A 26,398-nucleotide genomic window follows, 5' to 3' on the forward strand; every position below is an offset into this window, starting at 1 on the left:
AGCCAGAGTCACCAGAGGGACAGCCAGAGGAGTATTAGTTAGTATTTGGGCACAGGTTTTCTCTTATAAAGCAGCACTGGAGTGGAATAAAATCCTAGCCAATTATTTCTGGCAGGGGGACTGCCAATGAAAACGTTCCTTTTGGCTACAATGAATTGGGTACATGTACATTACATTTTTTTAATTAAGTTGTCCCTCTCTAAAAAATGTATTTAAACTAAACTAAACCCATTCACTCACACACTCACACACCGGAGGCGACCATGCAAGGTGCCAACCTGCTCAGTGGGAGCATTTAGGGCAGGGGTCGGCAACCTGCGGCTCCGGAGCCGCATGCGGCTCTTTAGCCAGTCAGCTGCGGCTCCCTGGCCCAATAATTATTTTTATAAAAAAAAATCTTTTTAACTATTTTTTTTCTCGAGATCGATGTCATACTGTGACACTGAAATGAAAAAATATTTCATCAACTAAAATATTTAGTCAACAAAAATATTTCATCAACTAAAATATACAGTACGTCACACTCCGCGCCTCTCCCTGCCGTCTCAAGTGGCTAATCTTGAGTTTCCGACACCCCAATAAGCTAACAATGGATAAATCCAGAAAAAGGAAAGTCTGAGGAAAATAGAGGGTTTAATTTAGCGTGGACAGATTAATTTGCTTTCACGACTAATGATGCAGGCTTGTATGCCTGATATGTTGTGCGAAATTTGCGAACAACGAAAAATGTACTTTTTATTTTATAGATTTTCCACAAATAAGGGAAGGACTCAAATAGAGCTGCATAGTTCAGGGTTTTATTTCAAAGTAGGTCTACAGATGCCAGTGTTTTTCTCCTTGTCTGTGTTTTATTTCAAAGTAGGTCTACACATGGTAGTCTTTTTTCAAAGTGGACTACTTTTTATTTTATAAATGTTCCACAAAAAAGGGAAGGACTCAAATATACCTGAATAGTTCAGGGGTTTATTTCAAAGTCGGTCTACAGACACCAGTGTTTTGTCTCCTCTTCTGTGTTTTTCATTTAAAAATAGGTCTACACAGCCAGTATTTTTTCTCCTCTTCAAGAGTTTGAGGTTTTCCTTTGTTATAACAGGTAAAAACAGCAATAAAAAGTCAAACATGTTCTTTTTGTTGCTTTATAATTCCATTAATGCAACAAACTGTGTGCTATAAGTATAAAGTATAATACATTGCAAATTACTTTGGATATGCAAATATAGCGTTTTATGCTAAATGTGGGGTATGCTTGGGGATATATAAAACGTTATACACTGTGTTATCTTCATTTTAAGGGTAAATAGGTTGTACGGCTCCCTGAGAATTTTTTTTGTGGGAGGGGGGAAAAGTGGCTCTTTTGATAGTAAAGGTTGCTGACCCCTGAGTTAGGGGTTAAGTGTCTTGCTCAAGGACACTTCGACAGGCTGCCCGGGAGGAGCTTGAATCGAACCAGGAATCGAACCAGGAACCTTCCGATTAAAAGAACACCACTCTACCTCCTGAGCCACTGTCATCCCGCTCTCTGCACTCTGAGACTTAAAGACCCAGTCAGGTCACAGCCAGTTCATCAGCCCATATAAGGGCACAGACACTGATCCACTCACATACTGTACACACATTATCTTAAAGGGACAGGCACATAATTGAGCCTCATTGACTTCCACTGGGAGAAACACACACTCTCACACACACACACACACACACACACACACACACACACACACACACACACACACACACACACACACACACACACATACACACACACACACACACACACACACACACAGTGGTGTCGTTTCAGTAAAAGGCAGGAGGGAGGGGGGGGGGGTGAAGGGGTGGTCCCCCCCCCCACCCCACCCCCCCCCCCCCCCCCCTTGGTGATTTTTTTGGTCAAATCAGTTGTGCAATAGTCACTTTTGGTGAGTTGTTTCTATACAATTCAGTTATATGACATTTAGGTATGACACAGGACTACACAAGCATTTTTAGTATAGAAATGTGTCAACAGACTAAAGCAGGGAACCACAATATTTTACATACGAATTATGCAGAATGTAATATCATAACTGTCTATTACTTTTCTTGCAATTGAGCCAATTTTCCTTAGGTACGGTCGGGTTTTGAGGTGTGTGTTCAACAGAATGTAGTATCAAAAACACATTCACAAAAAGTATGGGTTACTGAATGCTGAACTGCACTGTTATAATCACTAAGGCATTGTAAGACCTTACCTGTGTCCCTGTATCACTTGTCTCTGCTGCCCTTTGATTAAAAAACGTCCCTATGTCCATTTTCCTTTTTTTGTGTGGCATATTTAGTCACAGTAAAAGTCACCTAGTAAAAGTGAGATAATTGACAATATCAAAACATGCTAGGGCTGTACCAAATAGTTCGAAGCTTCGTTCATAATGTTGACATTCGAATTCTAAATCAACATCAAAAATTGTAATATTTTTTTTTCTTTTTTCTTTTTAATTTTTAAATTTGTATTTGCCAAGGTATGGCGAGTGCCATACCAAGCCATACCAGAACGACGCCGTGCACACACACACACACAACACACACACACACACACACACACACACACACACACACACACACACACACACACACACACACACACACACACACACACACACACACACACACACACACACACACACACACACACACACACACACACACACACACACACACACACACACACACACACACACACAGTGGTGTCGTTTCAGTAAAAGGCAGGAGGGAGGGGGGGGGGGGTGAAGGGGTGGTTCCCACCCCCCCCCCCCCCCTTGGTGGGTTTTTTTGTCAAATCAGTTGTGCAATAGTCACTTTTGGTGAGTTGTTTCTATACAATTCAGTTATATGACATTTAGGTATGACACAGGACTACACAAGCATTTTTAGTATAGAAATGTGTCAACAGACTAAAGCAGGGAACCACAATATTTTACATACGAATTATGCAGAATGTAATATCATAACTGTCTATTACTTTTCTTGCAATTGAGCCAATTTTCCTTAGGTACGGTCGGGTTTTGAGGTGTGTGTTCAACAGAATGTAGTATCAAAAACACATTCACAAAAAGTATGGGTTACTGAATGCTGAACTGCACTGTTATAATCACTAAGGCATTGTAAGACCTTACCTGTGTCCCTGTATCACTTGTCTCCGCTGCCCTTTGATTAAAAAACGTCCCTATGTCCATTTTCCTTTTTTTTGTGGCATATTTAGTCACAGTAAAAGTCACCTAGTAAAAGTGAGATAATTGACAATATCAAAACATGCTAGGGCTGTACCGAATAGTTCGAAGCTTCTTTCATAATGTTGACATTCGAATTCTAAATCAACATCAAAAATTGTAATTTTTTTTTTTTTTTTTTTTTTTTTTTTTAAATTTGTATTTGCCAAGGTATGGCGAGTGCCATACCAAGCCATACCAGAACGACGCCCTGCACACACACACACACACACACACACACACACACACACACACACACACACACACACACACACACACACACACACACACACACACACACACACACACACACACACAGTGGTGTCGTTTCAGTAAAAGGCAGGAGGGAGGGGGGGGGGGTGAAGGGGTGGTTCCCACCCCCCCCCCCCCCTTGGTGGGTTTTTTTGTCAAATCAGTTGTGCAATAGTCACTTTTGGTGAGTTGTTTCTATACAATTCAGTTATATGACATTTAGGTATGACACAGGACTACACAAGCATTTTTAGTATAGAAATGTGTCAACAGACTAAAGCAGGGAACCACAATATTTTACATACGAATTATGCAGAATGTAATATCATAACTGTCTATTACTTTTCTTGCAATTGAGCCAATTTTCCTTAGGTACGGTCGGGTTTTGAGGTGTGTGTTCAACAGAATGTAGTATCAAAAACACATTCACAAAAAGTATGGGTTACTGAATGCTGAACTGCACTGTTATAATCACTAAGGCATTGTAAGACCTTACCTGTGTCCCTGTATCACTTGTCTCCGCTGCCCTTTGATTAAAAAACGTCCCTATGTCCATTTTCCTTTTTTTTGTGGCATATTTAGTCACAGTAAAAGTCACCTAGTAAAAGTGAGATAATTGACAATATCAAAACATGCTAGGGCTGTACCGAATAGTTCGAAGCTTCTTTCATAATGTTGACATTCGAATTCTAAATCAACATCAAAAATTGTAATTTCTTTTTTTTTTTTTTTTTTTTTTTTAAATTTGTATTTGCCAAGGTATGGCGAGTGCCATACCAAGCCATACCAGAACGACGCCCTGCACACACACACACACACACACACACACACACACACACACACACACACACACACACACACACACACACACACACACACACACACACACACACACACACACACACACACACACACACACACACACACACACACACACACACACACACACACACACACACACACACAAGAGGGGAGCATGTCTATGTTCCCCGGGTCCTATGTTCCCCGGGTTCTATGTTCCCCGCTTTGATTGATTGATTGATTGATTGAAAATTTTAGACCACCAGCCCTGATTCCAAACTCTAACCTTAACCAGTTTGAAAGAGGGCCTAAGCTTAACCGTTCGAAACAAGGCGGACATTAATAATTAATAAAATAATAAAAATTTATAAAATGTTCAATCTATTAATCAATCAAAGCGGGGAACATAGAACCCGGGGAACATAGGACCTGGGGAACATAGGGATGATCCCCACAGGAGGTGTCAATGAATGCAGTACAGACTTCTACTTTCATTGGTCTAGGTTACCCACGCCCCCATTATTAAGCCACGCCCATAAGCACAAGACACACACCCTTTCATATCTCATCAACTGTTTGTCGTAGACACTCAAATTACATCATGTCATAAATCAAGCTCTACAGACTGTCTGACAAAATTATCGTACATTTTTCAAACGTATTCAAGTATAAACATCATAACCATGTCACAACAGCAGTTATAATGTATATTATCATCAATACGTTAGTTTACCAATAGGTTAAAGTGATATTAGTTCGATTTTAGTTTTAGTTTTTCTGTTGTTGTGATCGCGAAAGTCGGCCATTTTGAAAAAGTTACCATCGGTAATTGTAGTCATTTCGATGCCATTTTGAGGAGGACATCCAGAGCTCTTTTTGATCCACTTTTTCTCCCCATTTAAAATGTTTCTCCCATCCCAATATCGTATTTCCAATTATTCCCTCCCCTGTCTTGAACGTTGCTAGACTATGTCTCCCACTGGTCGGCTGTAGTGAGGATAGAAGCCTTGCATCACGTGTCCCCTCCGGTACACGAGGAGGCAGCCTGTCGCATCTTTTCACCGCAGCAGCTCGAACTCTCAGTGGCGAGGAGTAACGTGTGGGAGGCTCACGCTCCCCCCGATACTTCCTGTTTCCGCCGCACCGGCGTCACCCAACCAACCTGTAGGAGTCGCTGTCCACAACGTCCAATCCCCACCCACCGGTTTCCCACACTCTAACACTGCCAATTGTGTTAGTATGACAGCCGGCCAAGCCGGTAGCAACGGCGAGAGCTGGGCTTGATACCAGCATCTCCTGCATTAGTGGCGAGCACCTTGCCCACTGCGCCACTCAGCCGCCCTAGCAACAATCAGATTTGAAATCAGTTTAAAAATGGCGGCACTCTGGCAAGATTAAGAAACCTACTGTACATACAGTAGATTTCATTATCTGTTCTTATGGACGCCTGGTGATACTAAATCCAAATTGAACTCGGGCATTTGAAAGATAAGATTTGGCACAATCCATAAATGTGCGAATTGGCTATAATAAGGTCATTTATAAGCCTGCTATTCTATATTCTATAATAATATTTCAAATTGCATTTGGTCCGGATGAGAGAATTCAGTACTGTATCTACAAAACCTTCTGTTTAATCATCTTCCCTTTATTCACTTCCTTAGATTCTTTGTACACGTGATCTCAAGAAGGTACTGAACGAGCTCAGTGGCAGTTTTTCATGTCTGGTCATTTTTAGCATGGTGTTATTCACTGTCAACGATGCAAAGAAAAATCATAATTCATCACAATTTAAGCAAGCCTAGTAATAGACACAATATTTCTGACACTGGGAATACATTCACTGAGGTCCATAGATGTCTCTAGATACAGAACATGCAAATGTAATTGTAGGAGTGGAGCAATATTACATTTACTTAGGTATGTATTTTAGGCGGATTTTCCAAAAATAGGGCTCCGGGCTTAAGCGGTTGATCAACCCCAGCTGATGAACAAATGCAAGAGAGCGCTACTACACAAAGTCTGAGCCTCACTTAGACTCCTGTAGTCAGCTGGTAGGTCTTTGAGCCTCACTTAGGGGCCTTTCTCACTCATTATATTCGTTTCCATTCCATTCCGTTCTAGCCCGTTCCGAGATCTAATGCGAACTTCCCCCCTCCCTCTCCCCCCTCTAGTTTGTGTACACACTGCAGTCTTGGTTCGCTCCGAGTTCTGTTTACGGTTTGCCTTTTGAGCGTTTACGCTTGCCGTAGGCGATGATGTCACGTTCGAAAATGTAAACAGGAAGTGTCTTAACACGACGGCAGAGACTGGATGCTGATATAAAATGAACAAATAACCAATAAATATGAAGTTATATTTGAACCTCTGTTGTCAAGCCTTGTCAATATAACCCACCCCATTTTATCACGAATGGATGGTGTTGTAGAGTCCGCTTTTGAGCGTTTTGTAGGCTTAATGATAACGCTAAGCTAACGGCTAACGCTAGTTAGCTTAGCCTTTTACTAGTAACATTGCATGCTGCATCGATTATATTGAATGTCATTGATCTACTGGTCGACCACGGCCGACTGGTTGGGCACCACTGGTCTAATAGAAATAAATGCATTCGAACAAGAAAGTATAGTATACAGCAATGGCTAACGCTAAGCTAACGGCTAACGCTAGTTAGCTTAGCCTGTTCAGCAGCTAACATTATCCCATCGCTCGTGGCAATTATATTACATGTCATTGATCTACTGGTCGACCACGGCCGACTGGTTGGGCACCACTGGTCTAATAGAAATAAATGCATTCAAACAAGAAACTAATGTATAGAAATAGCATGGCAAACAAAAATTGCCAGGCCTAATGCGAGCCAGAAGTGCTGTGCTTTGTAACGTGGCTTCATGTTTTCATCCACTGAGCTGTGAGGTTCCACATGCTTGTTTTTGGTTGAGGTCTGAACTCTCAAATTGCCCATAAATATCGTTTTTGTGGGTATTGTCCAGTGTGGTTTTATCTGCCCAAAATGCAATCAAGCATGACAGTAACGACGTTGTGTGTGTCACGCCCCCCGCTCCCACTGGCCAGATTCCGAAACCACCTAATCCAACTGTCCCAGGTTCAGCGGGGGGTAAAACGAATCAGCGCGGTTCGATCCCAAAAAGGGGTGTGTCCGTCTGAGTGAGAACACTCCCCCCCGTTCCCGGGAGCAGTGATTCAATCCCAATAGGTAAGTGAGAAAGGCCCCTTAGACTGCTGTAATCAGCTGGTAGGTCTTTGTCTGAGCCTCACTTAGACTCCTGTAGTCATCTGGTAGGTCTTTGAGCCTCACTTAGACTGCGGTTACACTATTGCCAAAAACGAAGCGTTTCATTTAGCTTGATTGATTGATTGATTGAAAAGTTTATTAACAGATTGCAGAATGGGTACAGTACAGTACAGCTCAATACATACAATTGTTAAGGGGATGCAGACCAGAGAAAGACTTTCGTCTTGTTTACATCAGGGTCCCCCATTTTCAATTCATCATAACATATATGACATACATGACATACAGATAGACAGTACTGCTACATCTATACATTTATGACATATCAGATTTGCAAATACAGTACTGTTTGTGATACAAAAAGTGTCCAGAAAAATAGTGTATATACATTTGACATAGAAAATGTACATTGGGGGAGGTTGGGTGGGTGGGGTGGGGTTGGGTGGGTGGGGTGGGGTTGGGTGGGTGGGTGGGGGCTGTACATTGGAGGTGGGGGGGGGGGGACACTGTACACTGTACATTGGAATACTGACAAAGCCATACTTGGTAATTTACTGTACAACTGGGTTAGGACATTTGTAGGGGCCAGTTTCGAATTGCAGTCTCCCGTAGGTGTTTTTTGAGAGTGTTTTTGAAAGTGGGTAGTGATTCACATTCCTTTACAGCTTTGGGTAGGGCGTTCCACATTGATGTGGCATAATTGCGAAACGTGTTTAGTCCCTTGTTTGAGCCGAATCTGGGTTTAACATGATTTGTGGAGCTCCCTCTGGTGTTGTGATCGTGGTATTCACTGACCTTTGGGAAGTATTTTGACATGTACATGGGTACCTTGGTCGCGTAGTGTATCTTGTAGACCAGGCCCATTGCAAGTTGCTGTACTCTGTCGTCTACTCTAAGCCATCCTAGGTTGTCAAAGTGGGCAGGGGTGAGGTGGGTTCTAGGAGTAAGGTCAAGCAGTAGTCTGACCAGTTTGTTTTGAGATGTTTGTAATTTTGTTTTTAGCGCCTTTTCAGAACACTGCGTAATGGCAGGCAAGTTAGACGTTTTGTCTCGTGAGCACCGAGTGATGTATATACATGTAGTACAATGCCAAAGCAGTAGGTGGCGATGTAGTTCAAACATGAAGGCCATTTTCAACCAATCAGAAAGGTTGAACGAGTCACTCCACATCCTGCTCAAAATCTCAGAAAGCCACCATCTTTATACCTTGCATGATCCATTTAGCAACATAGCATTTATTTTTCAGCAAGAAACAAAGTGCAATAAACAAAAACGGATACATTCACTGTGTTCTGCCTCATTTGTTGATGATTTGTTGATGAAACAAAACTAACATCAACACAATTGACCACCAAGAGCGGAGTTTTGTCTCACAAAAAGATCGCCAATTTTGTTAGCTTACGTGCTAACGTGATTGGGATATGCCATTATAACAGTATAGCATTGTGGCTATTGTACATTAACCTAGTAACGTTAATGTTAGCAGAATGAATGGATGAAAACGTTATTTAACAGATTGCAGAATGGGTACAATACGATACGGCTCAATACAAACAATTGTTAAGGGGATGCAGACTGTTGTACTTTGGACTGGGTTCCTTATAACAATAACTTGACAACACATGAGCTTAGTTTAGCCGCAGCTACAGGCAATCTGAGGAGGACGCAGCTGATATCCTGTATACTGTAGGTCCAGCCAGGGGAGAATTTGGCGTCGGTGTCTACTACTGCGCATGGGCATTCAGCTGGTAGGTCTTTGTCTGAACCTCACTTAGACTCCTGTAATCAGCTGGAGTAGGGGGTGTAGGCATCTCTCTGAGTACCCTTCTAGTTATCATTGATTTGTCTTTTAAAAGGTGATATACTGTAGTTGATTCTATGGGATATCAAGATGCTGATCTCCTGATGAGAGTGACAGGCGGTCAGCCGGGGATAGTTGTGATACGATGTTATACTCATAGTGAAAACACAATATGTATCAATGAACCTGGATACAGATATGCTTTTAGCAAACTGCGCCCAATAGAAGGACTATAATACATCGTAGGTAATTAACACATGCATTATGTGGCATGCGTTTTTTATTCCTTTGTTTCCAGTCTGTGCATCCAAGCAGTTCCTTTACTCTGTTCAGTGTTTCCATCGCGTGGTTCAACCGCCTTTCCTGCTTGTAGTAGGGTAACGTGCTTGGAATCAGTCAAAACCTGAACTTACTGTACCACAACGCTCCGCCGGGTCAGGCGGTTAATTCACGTCTTAAAGGTTATGCGCTTTGAGAGGTTGAGCTGATCCTTCGCGCCTTGAGTGGAAACTCCTACACGAGGGCGCCGGGCGCAGCGTGGTCAACGCCGGGCGGACAGGTGCTGTTTACGCACCGTATCGTATTGGCCTTGCGGTCATTGTTTGTGCTAAGTACTGGTCAATGGTCGTCCATTACGGTAAGAGGCATTTACTTTGCGGACACATCCAACGCCGCCGCGGTGGTCAGCGTACGTCAGCCAGGTCAATACGTGCAGAGGAGCTATTTCACTCGGCAGGCATAGGGGCGAGAAGGCCCGTCTGTAGTGCATTCTTGTATGCAGACAGTACACTCAAGAGAGAGACGGCGGACTGATGGTACATTCTCTCACACACACACACACACAAGCGCGCGCGCGCACGCACGCACACACACACACACACACACACACACACACACACACACACACACACACACACACACACACACACACACACACACACACACACACACACACACACAGAAGGTTCCATTCTGACAACATGGCTCCAGGGCCGTACGGCAACAAAACCACAGCATGTGAAAACACGTTGTCTCTAAGGTCTTTGGAGAATCTCTTGTTGTAAAGAAAATGATTTTAATAGAAAGAAAGAAAGAAATCCTGTAGGCCGAAGACAAATCCATGTGTGTTTATGGGGACTGCAGGTCATGGCTGTATAGATTTTTACAACAGTGACAAATGCATTATGCTTTTCACATAAACCAGCACAGCAGAGCACCAGTAAAGCAGAGCAGGCCAGAATGCTTCACGGGTTTATAACACAATGAATTTATCACAGAGAGAGTGCGAGAGAGAGAGAGAGAGAGAGAGAGAGAGAGAGAGAGAGAGAGAGAGAGAGAGAGAGAGAGAGAGAGAGAGAGAGAGAGAGAGAGAGAGAGAGAGAGAGAAAGAAGGATTAAAATAAAATATGGTGCTGATTTGTTTTATCCGCCCAGGCGGCTCAGCCAGTGGCCAGTTGCACTGTTTAACAGGGAGTAAAGAGGCAACTGCCATCACGTGCGGCTCCTGGGGTGGGAAATAAAGTGTGCGGTCTCAAGGAGTGTTGTGTCTCAATACACCTGTTTGCACAAAACAGGGGGGTCTTATATTATCATTTAATTAGATTAGATTAGATTTGAATGTATTGTCATCATACGGTACAGTACAGTACAAGTACAGTACAACGAAGACGAAGGCATCAAACCAGAGTGCAAATGTAACAGTGCAATAGTAATATACAATGTACAGGGGATTAAACTGAGTATAAAATAAATAAATTAGTACTACTGAGTAATAGTGCTGATCTGATGTATTGTCACAAACCTTATAGAATTCAGGCTTGCCACAGTCCAAAAACCCACAAGAACTTGCAATTTCCACACACAGACTCTTTTCTTTACTTTATTTAAATAACAGAATATTATCAAACACACACGAAAACAATACAATGACCAACAGACTACGCAAAGCAATAGAATGGTCAGACAGTCCGGGGTTCGATACACAAAGGAGGTTCGTTGCCAGAAAAGGGGATTGTTCACAATTCAAGGTTGTCGTCCAGTCCAGGGTCAGTACACAAAGAAGAATCTCAGCGAGTCCAGGGTCCGATACACACACAGAACACCTACTCGCTTTCTCCTCTCCTTCCACCGCCTCTCACTGTCACAACTCTGAATATCAATCTCTCACTTTCTCTAACAATACCACTCCAGCTTGCTCAACTTGACTCTCTCCATCCTAGTGTTAATGTAGTGTGTGTGGGACCAGTGTGTGCATGTGAGATGTGTCAACTAATTATGCGCAGGTGTATCTTATCCGTTCTAATCAACTAGTGGGTGTGTCGGGCATGTGTGCGTGTGAGGTGTGTGTGAACTAGTGCTGCGCCAGTGTGTTTTTTCCATCAGTGCTAATCAGCTACCTAAATGCCTCCACTCCATCCGTGACGGGTATCTGCGGGGAGCGGGCAAATAAGGAAACGCTGTAATCGTTCCCGTCCCTCGCTCAACGCTCCAATCGGCCGACCTGTCTTGCCCCCGCTCGCCGTATCCCGGCCACCTCGCCTTGAGACGTGTGACGCGTCAGCAGTGTCTCGCCGGCCCGGAATTCCTCGTCGGGGGGGTGACGCTCGCATTGCGGGTGCCACTTGCTGTCACTTCCGGGATTCCCCTCTCTGCGGATGACGCGGAGCCAGATGCCTGCGCCGCGACATCCCCTTCTCAGTGGCGTGGCGTGATGGTCGCCACAATATGTACAGAGTTGAAGTATTAATATGTACAGTGATACAGCTATAAAGACACTATAGTAGTAAGTCATACTGGCCAGCAGCGTAGCTAGTAAGAGTAGGTAAGGGATATGTACAGATATAGATATAGTATCTACAGATATGTAAAAAGGATTATATGCAGGGAATGCTGTAGATTAATTGAATTTGATTGTGTATTTGGGCTTCAGAGTAGCTATACTGTTTCTGCCAGCCAACTGCCCAACATACCCCCCCCCCCCCCCCCCCTACCCCCAGAGGTCCACCATACCCCCCCCCCCCCCCTCCCCCCTACCCCCCAGAGGTCCACAATGGAAATAACTTACCTTTTCGCTTTATTGTGTTTTTAACCTTGATGATGTATGTATTCCTGCTGGGCAGTTTTATATGTATATTTTATGAATTATCAAATAAATTCAAACAATCAATCAATATATACAGTATATGGTATATATACATCATTATTGTACATGCTATCATACAGCTATATGGGTTATATGCAGGTGTATAAGTAGGTATAAAGAAGGATTATATGCAGGTATATTCACACAGATATGTAAATTGTGTGATGTAAGGAAGGGGCAGGAATAGATAAAGCACTGCTTCTTTCTGCACCTTCTCGAACCAAATTCTATGTTTTGATTTATTTGTATTTGTATGTGTGAGTGTGTGTGTGTGTGTATGTGTGTATACTTATATATGTTTGTATGTGTGTATGTATGTAGATATATTTATGTGTAACGTTCGGGGTTCGGTCTTAGGAACCCAACTGTTTTGGTTTATTTGTATTTGTATGTGTTTGTGTGTATGTGTGTATACTTATATATGTTTGTATGTGTGTATGTATGTAGATATATTTATGTGTTACGTTCGGGGTTCTGTCTTAGGAACCCAACTGTCATTCTGGAGTTATTTCCCCTGGTGGTTGGTATCTGCACTCACTGTTGGTCACGCCCCAGTCCTGATGTGTCACTCCCTGTTCTGTCACCACTGGTCGCTGTCACTTTGCTGTCAATTACCCTGTCACTAATTGACGCATTGGAATGTTGGTGTTTGACTATATATTCACTTGTTGTCCTCTCTATCCCTGTCGAGGCTTCAGACCGTGTTTCGTGTGGAAGGAGCTGGAGATACTGCTGACATTCTCGCTCTTGATTATTCTCATGTATCTACCTCGCTCTCAAGTTGACGCCCGGCGTCTTTCTCTGGATTCCCTGTGCTCTGTGTTCTTACATTAAAGAGGCACCACTAAGAAAGAGCAATCATCCTCCGACTCGTATTATTTCCTCCTCTACTGGACTCACAATTGCTTACCTGCACTGCAACCGTAACATTTATGTATGTATATTGTTTTTGCTTTTATCAATTTGTTGTGATTTGTTATGTGTGTTGGTTTGAGATAAATAAAAATCAATCAATATTTATATATATATATATATGCTGTAAATATGTGAATGTATGTATATATATGGTATATACAGCACTATTGTACATGCTATCATACAGTTTTGTGGTTTATATGCCAGTCTATAAATATGTATATATAATGGTTATATGCAGGTATATTCAGACAGATATCTATATATATTAGAGGTGGGCATAGATAATTTTTTTTAATCTAGATTAATCGATCTGCAATCCTGGATTTAATCTAGATTAAAATGGCTCAAAAAAAATCTGCCGAAGGCATTCAAAATATGTGTGTTCTACCCAAATAATGACCAGAAGTAAGTCCTTACTTTTTCTTTCCTCCTTACGTTTCTCAGGCCAGGTGGCCCATTACACCATGAGCCCATCTCCCGTTTCCAAAATGCATTACAGACTGTTTGAAAAAGCTGTTTTGCCATGATAATTGGTAATGAAATATCAAAATAATGTTCAATAAGATGTACTTGTGTTTAATAAGTTGTTTTTTTCAGAAGTTAACACAAATAAATAATATTACCAGTACAGAACAGTACAGTATCTAGCACACTCTCAGGAGCAAAACAGAAAGAAGCATTTCAAACTTGAACTATGTGACATGGCTTGACTCAATCAGTCCAATCTCTGTTTCTCCTTCTTCCACCAGTCACTCAGGCAGACCAGCTTGTTTTATGTAGCGGTGTCTACTTATAGTGCCTATAATATTTTTCCCGTTGGGTGCCAGACAGGGCCAAATCCTGCCAATGCAAATCAAATTACCTTTTTAATTGGTTAATTAGGCCTATAGCTCCGGCATAAGACTGTACCACATAAAGGTAGACAAATAATTTAATTAATAGTAGGCCTAGACTACTGAGCAAGCTAAATCATAGGTTAGTTTGCTAAAATATAACAATCAATTACCTTTTCATAAATTCAAAAACCACTCAAGAGTCATGCTCAATTCAAAATCAAAATGTCCATGTATTGGATTCAATTCAAATCATAAGCAAACATTTCATAAAACAAACAATTAATTTTCACTCCCATAAACCAGTCAGGTCACTCAATTCAGTTCAGCCCGTGGGGCAGCGGTGGCCTAAAGGTTAGAGAAGCGGGTTTGTGACCGGAAGGTTGCCGGTTCGATCCCCGGGACCGGCAGGAACACCAACCGCTGAAGTGCCCTTGAGCAAGGCACTTAACTCCCAACTGCTCCAGTGGAGTTGCTCAGTGGCCAATGGTGTCAACTGTGGTTGTACTGGGCAGCTCCCAGGTGTGAATGGAACTGTGTGAATGTGAAGCAGGGCGTTCCTGAAAAAGAGCATCTGTGCTCAGCGAACCTGCCCTGGGTAAATAAAGGTAAAAAAAAAAAATTAATAGATTAACTTATTGAATTATATTATCGCGCGATACTAGTCTCGCGTTAACGCAGCACGTTAACGCAGCACGTTAATACCGTTAACGGCCCAGCTCTAATATATATATATGTATATATACAGTATATACAGCACTATTGTACATGCTATCATACAGTTATATTTCACTAGAAGTAAGTAGGTTTCACTTCCTCCACAGCTTTTAATGTACATATCTTTTTCAGATGGACCACGGATGAGCTGAATACCATAGCAGGTGGTGTCAGAGTCCTTATCTGTCACTGGAGCGTTGTGTGTCTGAGGTGTGGAGGTGTCAGGAACTGGGGGAGAGGTGAGGTGTGGAGGTGCCAGGATCTGGGGGGGGGTGGAGGTGCCAGGATCTGGGGGCGGTGAGGTGTGGAGGTGCCAGGATCTGGGGGGGGGGTGCCAGGAGCTGAGAGCAGGTGTGGACGGAGAGCTGCTTTTGGGAGAACAGAGTAAACAGTGGGAGATAATGATATTATGTAAGTGAACTTGGTGAGAGCTGTTGAGTGTGAATTGCTGTTGTGTGTTTGTGTGTTTCTGTCTGCATGCTGCTGGTCTCTCTTTGTGGCCGTCTTTCTCAGCACAACGCAGCCACATGTCGTGGAACTATGTTCAAATGTACTAGCACACCTTTCCCATTAAGTCTAGTTTTTGTTTATTCTTAAAAAGCGCCATGTGAACGAATTCTTTTTTAATGTTCTGGCAACATATTACAGTTTTATAAATGTGTATACGGAAAAAATTCCGTTGCTTTTGTTGATAATGTTCATTAATTTCATTAATAGCATTGTGCTGTCATTTATTTTTCTAATAAATATGCATGATTAAGTTCAGCAACGTGTGCGTTTATTTTGATATTCCTTATTTCCACGTTGAAATCACGCGATGCATTAAGTGTGGGGGTGCCAAAAAATGTCTAAAAAATAATTGGGTCATGGTATAAAAAAGTTTGAGAACCCCCTGCTCTACAGTATGTCCACCTGTGAATAATGTGTCTGTCTCTCTGTATTCCTGTCTGTCTTTCGGTCTGTGTGTCTGTATTCCTGTCTGTCCACGTGTATTAGATTCGATTAGATTAGATTAAAATACATTGCCATCGTACGGCACCAGTACAGAACAATGAAAAGAAATTGACATCTAACCAGAGTGCAAACCTAACAGTAAAGTGCATTAACAATATACAGTGTAACACGTGATTAAATGGTATAAACAGGACAGATACTGAGTAAATATGCTAATCTAATGTATGTACAGTATTATACGTCTTGCTCTCTTTGCACATCTGTCATTATGTGTCTGTGTGTGTGTATATAGTATGCCTGAAGGTGTCTATTTTTGTGTTTTGTGTGCGTGCGTGTGTGGCTGTGTGTGTGTTTGTGTGTATATGTATTTATGTATGTGTGTCTGTGTGTGTGTGTCTGTCTCTGTGTGTGTGTGTGTGTGTCTGTGTGTCTCTGTGTATGTGTATGTCTGTGTGTCTCTCTCTGTGTGTGTGTGTGTGTGTGTGTGTGTGTGTGTGTGTGTGTGTGTGTGTGTGTGTGTGTGTGTGTGTGTGTGTATGTCTGTGTGTCTGTGTGTGTGTGTGTGTGTGTGTGTATGTCTGTGTGTCTGTGTGTGTGTGTGTGTGTGTGTGTGTGTGTGTGTCTGTCTCTCTCTGTCTCCCTGCCTGTCTTTCTCACTTTATCTGTCGCACTGTTTATATTTGTGTGTGTGTGTGTGGCTGTGCATGTCTGTGTGGCTGTGCATGTCTGTGTGTGTGTGTGTGTGTGTGTGTGTGTGTGTGTGTGTGTGTGTGTGTGTGTGTGTGTGTGGGTGTGTGTGTGTGTGTGTGTGTGTGTGCGTGCGTGCGTGCGTGTGTGTGTGTGTGTGTGTGTGTGTGTGTGTGTGTGTGTGTGCGTGCGTGTGTGTGTGTGGCTGTGCATGTGTGTGTGGTAACAAGGGGAGGGGACACTATCAGCAGCAGTAGCCTCTCAGCTGAGGAGGGACACGTATGGAACACGTATGTGCTCAGAGATTAGCACGCAAACCGTCTGTTACCGAGAGAAGGACACACACACACACACACACACACACACACACACACACACACACACACACACACACACACACACACACACACACACACACACACACACACACACACACACACACACACACACACACACACTTGCCTACAGGCTTACATCCTGACCAACAGGTAAGATGACACAGCACAAACACACACACACAGGTCAAATGACTCTATAAGGCACTTGTGCACCCTCGACTCCACCCCCCCCCCCCCCCATCCCTCACTGGCGCTCAGGGCAAAACAAACCGGCTGATCACAACTCACAGAAGAGAGGGAACACAGAGTACAGTACAGTACAGGGCCAAGGGCTAGGGAGGGGTGGGTGCGGAGGGTGGGAGAGGTGGGGGTAGAGTTCAGTGGGTCCAAGTGGAGCTCAAGACACAGTGACCTCATTAGAGAACACACGCTAGGAGACGCCTCTCGCCGCGACAAGCAGCCCACTACACACTGACACCCATACCACGACTCAGGTTCACACACACACACACACACGATACATAGACACACACACACACACAATACAAACACACACACACACACACAAAGACGTTCAAGACCGCCTGTGACCTACTGCTTCTCTGTGCCACTGACTGGATGTGTTTGAGACACGTTGTCACTACGACGAGTACAGTAAAGACACAACAACAGCAACAACTACAACAACAACAACAACAGCCGTAGTTATACTTTCTTTCTTTCTTTTTTTTATTAATTGTTTTTCGATAAAGGGACAAATTGGGCGAGTGAACAGGATAATGCAGACAACTGCCAGAAAAACACAGACAGTGGTTTTCCCAAATACAACTGAACAGAGACCCAAAACAAATACAACTGAACAGAGACCCCAAACAAACACAACGGAAACAAAACCAAAAGAGCCAAGCTTTTGTCCAGTGACCTTCGGTCACTATTTAAAAAATAAAATAGAAATTATATTATAACCAAAAAAAAGAAAAAGAAAACCAAAGAAATGTCCATTCCATAGCTCTGTTTTGAACAGAGCGTACAGGCGATAATAAATAGTAACTCCCATAGTAAAAGATAAAGTTCAAGTTCAAGTTACAACAAACAGCTCTCGGAACAGGAATAGAAAAAGGCTGATAACAAAATATTCCGCATTGCCCTTTACAAAAAAGTCTCAACTCAAGCAGGCTTCTCCACCCCCCCCCCCCGGGTGTCATTTTAAATATGCTTTGCATATGAAAGTATACCCAATCTAAATATATAAAGCACCGTTTAGGTATTTGGCAATGAAAAAAAAAGAAGAAAAAACTGCAAAACATTGATTTCTTTTTTATTTATTTATTTTTAACCCATCCTGTTTTTTCTTTTTGTAGTCCATGTACTGCATATGAAGTAGGTTATTCTTTTTTTTTCTTTTTCTTTTTCTCTCTTTTTAAAGATGTTGGAATGTAGTCAGGTCGAAGAGAGGTGGGGCGAGAGACACAAGCACACAACAGAACAGCCTCGACGGGTTGCATTACTGCTTACAAGAATGGCAGCGAGGAGGAGGGGGGAGGAGGAGGTCCAAACCAAAGAAAAAACAAAACAAAACCAAAAAAAGAAAAAAAAAGTAGAAGATATGTACAACCACCTGTATGGACAGGAAACAGTGTGGCGGCCATCTTATGGTCCGCCCCAGATTGCCACATACTTTTAGCTGCTTTTTTTATTTTTTAAAATTGGGTTTGTTTTTTCCCGTTTTTATTTCATTAAACATACAAATAATTCGCACTATATTATCCTGCCAAATTAAAAAAATATACCGTGGCAGCTTGGGAGTTTTTTTCCACTACCAAAAAGGTACGGTAAATACCTTCAAGAGAGAGAACAAGCAACAGTTAAAAATACGAGCACGAGCCTCAATATAAATACTATAGTGCCTACTCTAAGTGAACATTGAATTCAAATACAATTCTAGAAATACAGAAAAAAGTTGACCATAAATGTGTTTAAGCATAGGAATTGACATGAGTGTGCACTTTCCTATATTTTTAAGTTCTGTATTATATATTCATATATAATCTTAAACCTTTTTTCCCCAAATGCAAATGTTTAATCAACCTGAAGAGCTGTGAAGAGCCAAGGCAAAAAAATTAAAAATAAATTAAAAAAATAAAACAAGAAAGAAAATAAAAAACACCACATTTTAATATTTTTTACCATTTCATATAATATGCTGTGATGCGAGTCTCGAAACACCGACAAGACGCTGAGGAGAAAAGAGAAAACTAAAATTAGAATTCAGTTTTCCCAAAACAAAAAAAAGATAGTGAGGTGTAATGCGCAAAGTAATGGTCATTTTTCATATGCATACTAAAAGATTTGTACAAAAAAGAAAAGAGAAAAAAAAGAGATTTTCTTGCAGTGTGAGCAGCAAGTTTTTGAATAGCTGAGGGGAGTTTTAGCCCAGGCTGGACACTTTGAGTGCATCGCTGGGGTCTCCAGGGGTGGGGTGGGGGGGTGACAACAAAAAGGTCAAAGGGTCAAAGGATAAGGGTACAGAGGTTAAGGGTCAGGGAAGCTGGAGTGGCTGGCGACAGATTATCTCTCTAATCCTTTTTTTTATTTTTTTATTTACTGATTCTAACAATGGAACCCTATTCATCTGACAGCATTTCAACACGTTTTTGTTTAGTGTTTTTTTTCCCCTCATGTGTAAACCTGTAAACTGGGAAAATTGAAAACAGTGCACTTTATTAATAATAATGTCCTAGAAATGAAAAAAAAGGTCTGGCTTTTTTTTTTTTGGCTCAGCCGCAATACCGATGTCGCATCGATGTAAGAAAAGTAACGCAAAGAGGATGCCGGTACTGAATCTCAGGCGGAGTGACAAGTGCTATTATTCTAACGACAGAACGTGGGGGCGGGATGTCTGCAACTAACCACGAGGAAAGGAACAAAAACTCCTTTTTAAGAGAAACAATAGCAAATAAAAACACACGTAAAAGGAAAACCTGCCCTGCATTAGCCTACGCATGCTGTTCTGTGTCTTCTCTCGTTGTCACTCTTTTCAAGAGCCCAGAAGGTCTACAGCTGCATTCATAGGTAATTTTCCTTTCTCTATCTATTTTCTTTCTTTCTTTCTTTCTTTCTTTCTTTCTTTCTTTCTTTCTTTCTTTCTTTCTTTCTTTCTTTCTTTCTTTCTTTCTTTCTTTCTTTCTTTCTTTCTTTCTTTCTGTCTTTGATTACTCTCGTAGTTAATCGTCGGTATTCTTCTTTTCTCTGAAAGCTGTGATGTAAAGTGAAAGATTGCCTTGGGGTCCCCGTGATAACCACGCGAGTTAGCCTTCCGCATAGCTTTTCCGTCCCTCCCGCTTGTCGTCGACTCAATGCCCTCGTCTTACTTTATGCATTGTTCCACACACTGATATATATATACATACATATATATATATATATATAGTATATATACATATATTTATATATATATGAAGCGTCGTGCTTTGTGCTAGCGCAGAGTACATGACTTCTCCGTCATGCCCCTCCAGGTCAGGATTGTACTGTACGTTATTTTCTCGGAAGTACCCTTTTTCTGTCTTAAAAGTACCTCCAATTATCAGAAAACAAAACTACAAAATAATTCAGATATACACAATACTGCTTGTACCATGCTTGCCATGAAATCCACATATTAAAGTTACTATAGAACATGTAATAGGTAGCTAAATGGTGATTAACTATAACTCTCTGATCTCTCTCTCTCTCTCTCTCTCTCTCTCTCTCTCTCTCTCTTTCTCTCTCTCTCTCTGTCTTCATCATGGTAACCAGCTCAATTGTCACAGTCCACTTGGCAGACAGGCGCTTGATGCAAGAACCTGCCCTGGGAGGATCAGACCCTCTAGCAATATCTATTCTTACGACCCGAAGCTTATAGCTGATACGATTACGGCCAATGCAGTCTTGAGATATCAAAGGCACTCTTTTATTTTTATTCTTTTTATTCCAACCAAATGATAGTAGAAATTCAATTTTCAGCATTTTCCGTTTGAAAGACATTTGAAGGCTATCATCCCTCGATCGAGCCAATTTTGGGATTTTGTTTTGAACTTCTTTACTTTCCTTTTTTTTCTTTTTAAACCCTGTGTTGACGTTGTATAGCGTCTTTTAGAAAGATCGGGTTAAGTGCGGTTATTTTATTTCAGGGTCGTCCCGAAGGTCAAGTTAAGGACTGTTCGCCTTCCACGTCACGACACAAGACTGTACATGATATGTGTTTTACAGAATGTATGCAGCACGGTCGCATCGTTCACCTCTCTCTTCTCTTCTTTTTTTCGAATAATAAAAAAAATAACAGAACGAGAGAAACAGCAACACATTTTACTCAACAACTAACCAACCAGGGACAAATTATTTTCTTTTTCTTTTTTTTCTTTTTTGATTAGCAAAAAACGTACTATGCATGCTGTCTAAATTCTTAAAAATGGAAAAAGAAAAAAAAAGAAATAATAATAAAAAAAATTTACACAACATGTAAATTATTGCACAAGAGAAAGGCTCGAAGTTTTGCGTCAATGCAATAGTATTGCCCCGATACAGATCATGCATTCAACGGGTAATGGGGACGGGCTGGTGCAGAGCACATGGTCTTAAACCTCCGCCGTGCCGGCGAAAGAGGTGTATTTAGGGGATAGGGGGACAAATCTACAAGGGACGGGGGGGGGGGGGGGGCGTAAAACCGGGGACTGATGGCGGTCATAGCTAATAGGGAGAAGGAGAAAAAGAAAAAATACGGTCCCTCCCGGTCGGCGCACTACTCCGACTTAATCTCGGTGCTCAAGGGCCGATCGCTGTGCCATTTTTTCATGTGTTTCTCCAAGGTGCTGTAGACACTGAAGGGCATCTGACAAATCTCACACTTGTACACGTCCTTGCCCACCTGGCCGTGCGTCTTCATGTGGCGCGTGAGCTTGGAGCTCTGGGCGCAGGCGTAGTTGCACAGGTCGCACTTGTAGGGTCTCTCTCCCGTGTGGCTGCGCCGGTGCACCGTGAGGTTGCTGCAGTTCTTGAAGATCTTGCCGCAGTACTCGCACGTGTCGCTCCGCCGGCCGTCCTTGGAGCTCGGCCGCCCACCCAGGTGCGGCGTGCTCCCCCCGCTGCCCGTCCCGCTGCGGCCCGACACGCCGCCGTCCAGCTCCCCCTCTGGCGGGGTGGAGAAGCGCAGGCTGCCGTTCTCCGACGAGTGCTCTGACGACGAGGCGAAGGGCGATTGTCTGGAGTCCCCGAAGTTCAGAAAGGGGTCCTTGAGTTGCCGGGAGGCGGCGTAGCCCGCCAGCCACTGGGAGTAGACGTTCTCCGTGTTGGGGATGGTGGGCGTGGGCAGGTCGAACTCCTTCTCCAGCTTGATGCGCTTGGTGAAGGGGCTGATGATGGGGCTGGGGCTGCCCAGCAGCAGCTTCTTGGAGAGGCCCACGGAGGCGGCCTCGCTCGGGGACGCCCCGCGCCCATTGACGGCCGACACGCAGCCCTCCTCGCCGCGGTCCGACTCCAGTGCGGAGTCCTCGTCGCACATGCCGCGGTTGTGGTGGTGGTGGTCTCGGCTGTGGTGGTGGTCTCGGCCGTGGTGGTGGTGGTGGTCTCGGTTGAGGTGGTGGTGCAGGTGATTCTCCTGGGCCAAGGTGTTGCGCTTGTGTGCGGTGAGGGCTTCGCTGAAGTGCTGCATGCTGGCGGCGAGGCCCATGCCCTGCATCACCTCAGGCAGCGAGCGCGGGATTAGCCCCTCCTCGGTCACGCCCCCCAGGCGGCCTCCCGCCCCTCCTCCTCCACCTCCTCCTCCGATGCTGCCGCCATTGTTCTCGTGATGCCGCGTCGCCTCCAGGTTCAGCCCGAAGGGGTAGCCGCTGTTGTTCCTCCTCGCCCCCTTCTCCGCGCTCTCCTCTTCCTCCTCCTCCCCCTCCTCCCCCTCCTCTTCCTCCTCCTCTTCTTCCTCCTCCTCTTCCTCCTCCTCCTCCTCCTCCTCCTCCTCGCCGTTCTCGCGGAGGATGCGGTTGTTCTCGCTCTTCAGCTTGGCCACCACCTTCTTGAGGGCGTTGCTGGCACTGCCCATGAGCTCGCTGGTGCCCGGCTCGGGAGAGGACGCCGCCGAGAGCCCGTCTTCTGATTTGCCCGCGTTGGGCGAGGACGACTTGTGCATGTGGGTCTTCATGTGGCGCTTGAGCTTGCTGGCCTGCGTGCAGGCGTGGTCACACAGGTGACACTTGTAGGGCTTCTCCCCCGTGTGGCTCCTCCGGTGCACGATCAGGTTGCTCTGGAACTTGAAGCTCTTGCCGCAGAACTCGCACGACTTGCTCTTCATCGGCGTGGCGGAGGAGGAGGAGGGCGGGGCACCGGTGGAGGGCACGGGGGTGGTGGGCGTGGTCTGGGAGCCCGAGGGCGACTGCATGGAGCCCGGGAGAGGCGGCGGGGTAGAGAGGTACGGGGGTTTTCCACCGCCTCCCAGGTTGACCGCTCCTCCTCCTCCTCCTCCTCCTCCTCCTCCTCCTCCTCCTCCTCCTCCTCCTCCTCCCGTCTGGAAGGGCTGGAGCAGGCGCTGCATGGGGCTGGGTCGGCTGGGGGACAGCGGGGGGGGTGGAGCCTGAGGTGTTTCCCGCCAGCTCCCTCAGCCGGCGGGAGAAGTCCATGGCCGGCGGGGGGTCCAGGGGCAGGGGAGCGTTGAGGCGCAGCACCCTGTCGAAGGCACTCGGGTGGTGGGCTGCCAGCGCCAGCTCCTCCGGGCTCAGGTGGTGGGGGTCCAGGTGGTTGCGCGGCGGGGGGCTGAAGAGGGGAGGCGTGGGCGGGAACCGCTGATGATGGTGGCCCCCTCCGCCGTGGAGGCTGCCGACGCCTCCTCCCAGGCCGCCGGAGCCCGAGCCGGGCATGCGGAGCAGGTTGAAGGGGTTGGCGTCGGGGGGCAGGTGGAGGCCGTGGAGGGGCGGCTGCGAGGGGCAGTCGGCGCCCCCGCCCAAAGAGGACGGGCGGCCCATGCGGGGGGTGAGGGGGCTGCCGTGGCCACTCTCCAGGTAGATGCGGAAGCCGTGGGTGTTCTGGGCGTGTTGCAGCAGGAACCAGGCGCTGCCGTATGGCTGCTTGCAGGTGGTGCAGGTGTAGATGGTGGGTTCCTCCTTACCTGGACGAGAGAGGAGAGAGAGGGACACGGGTTAGAGACCTTCAACACTTCAACCTTCTTACGGTGAGACGTTTGAAAATGGCTTTCTTTCCCTGTCAAAATGTACTGTCGAGCATGATTTACCCCCCTGACTCTAGATTCATATTGTCATATCTCTTAAAATAGCGGCTTAAATCATATTTTCTTTAAGTTTTGAGAAAAACGGAATAACTGTATTATTCATTTCACGACTGAGTAGGAACGGCATGATCTTTTCAATTAAGGATGTAGGCCAGAGGTGGCCAGCGTCATGAAGAGATGACTCAGGCAAAACATAATCTTCTACCAAAAAGTTACTTTATTTTAAGAACATGCACAGAGACAGAGAGAGAGAGAGAGAGAGAGAGAGAGAGAGAGAGGAGAGAGAGAGGAGAGAGAGAGGAGAGAGAGAGGAGAGAGAGAGAGAGAGAGAGAGAGAGAGGAGAGAGAGAGAGAGAGAGAGAGAGAGGGAGAGAGATGTATCTCTCTTCTATCTTCTGTCTTTGGGTGAATAGTGTCTGTCAATGAAAAGTGTCCAAATAACACTGAGGACATGTCAAACGCAGCGAGACGTGGGAAGCAATATACACCGAAGTACATGCATCTTGTGTGTCTGTCGACAATAGTGCATGTGTGGATTTGTGTGTGTGTGTGTGTGCGCATGTGAATGAATGAATGAATGAATGAATGAATGAATGAATGAATGAATGAATGAATGAATGAATGAATGAATGAATGAATGAATGAATGAATGAATGAATGAATGAACACTTTATTTAACAGATTGCAGAATGGGTACAATACAATACGACTCAATACACACAATTGTTAAGGGGATGCAGACCAGAGAAAGACGTTTGTCTTGTTTACATCAGGGTCCCCCATTTTCAATTCATAGTGACATTTATGACATACACAACATACATGACATCATGACATTTATGGCAATAGGGACATACATGACATACAGGTAGTATAGTACTGTTACATTTGTGACATATATGATATGCAAATATACAGTACTGTTACCCATAGATCCTGACAGAGAGTATATACATATGGGGAGGAGACTGTACATTAGGAGGGGGTCGGTGGGTGGGAGAGAAATATACATACGGTGGGGAGAGAATATATACATACGGTGGGGAGGAGACTGTACATTAGGAGAGGGTGGGTGGGTGGGAGAGAAATATACATACGGTGGGGAGAGAATATATACATACGGTGGGGAGGAGACTGTGTACACTGTACACGTGTGTGTGTGTGTGTGTGTGTGTGTTTGTTTGTTCCACTGTTGCTACAGAAACAGAAAGGGCTATCCCCACACACTGGCCTACTGTACATTACCCATGGTGCACTATGGTAGAGGGTCTCTCAGACACACACACACAGACAGCACAGAGTCATTGCCACTGTTTCATATTTAAATTGGAATCATACGCAAAAAAAAGGTAAATCATTTACCTACTCTGAAAACCATTGTGAAAGCAACAGAGAATCCAGTGAATTTTTTTTGGAATTCGAAGCTTCAGGGCCGAGATTCGATTTTAATTCGAAGCTTCGAAAAAAATTATAAAAAAAAGTATAATAAAAAAAATATATATATTTGAGGCTTTATAAAAGCAGCACAATGAACACAAATCTGTCAGTGCCGAGTCCGTCCTCATCTTAAATAACAAACAGCATTGCTTGTTGTAGTTAACACATTGTGTGCCAAAAACGTGATAATTCATTATTGCCCGCCATGCGTTGTGCGCCAACAACGAATAAACACGTTTTTGGGATCAATATTAAATTTTTTCGCCATGGCATTCATATTCATCCAGCCTCCCTCCGGGACTGCAGCTGCACCCAGTCTGATATTGCAACGCCTCAATACCGCCGCCTGGTGGATGTCGGGCGAGTTACACTCCAAGCCAAACCGGAAGTGGCGCTCGGTACATCGAGGAAATTCCTCCGGCAGTAATATCTTGTAACGTGGGTCTAGATACACACTCGGGTGCATGGGATTGCTTTCGAAGCGCCAATAATCAATATGATTTCGGCGTTTATTCCGTCATACAAATGGGAAATGGATCTAGCAGATCGACATCAAATGATTGGAATATTTTTACTCCAGTCTCATCGGCGAACGGTAAGAGGAATATACCGTTATTTTCAGCCGATTGTTTATTTATTTCACGGCAATCCCATCTGATCAACATATCAACCCATACTAAATAAAGCCGTTACTGACGATCAAGGAATTATAAGACCCCCCCCCCCCTTTCCTTCACGCATGATGAAGCATAATGTATACTGATCATATAC

At 44.2% G+C, this 26,398-nt stretch overlaps 1 protein-coding gene across 1 annotated transcript in view; it reads right to left on the minus strand.

Annotated features, from left to right (window-relative positions):
* Window positions 1-17,699: 17,699 nt before the first annotated feature.
* The window catches only part of LOC311234663 (B-cell lymphoma/leukemia 11A-like), a gene marked incomplete at its 5' end in the record, with an annotated part of 11,295 nt that continues 2,596 nt past the window's right edge, over window positions 17,700-26,398 (minus strand). The window contains 3 exon segments of the mRNA XM_084321908.1: window positions 17,700-19,177; window positions 21,845-23,530; window positions 23,532-24,070. Coding sequence (XP_084178034.1) covers window positions 19,133-19,177; window positions 21,845-23,530; window positions 23,532-24,070 — 2,270 coding nt within the window. The 3' untranslated portion in view covers window positions 17,700-19,132.

Source organism: Notolepis coatsorum (assembly GCF_963971535.1).
Source record: "Notolepis coatsorum genome assembly, chromosome: 9".
NCBI lineage: Eukaryota > Metazoa > Chordata > Actinopteri > Aulopiformes > Paralepididae > Notolepis > Notolepis coatsorum.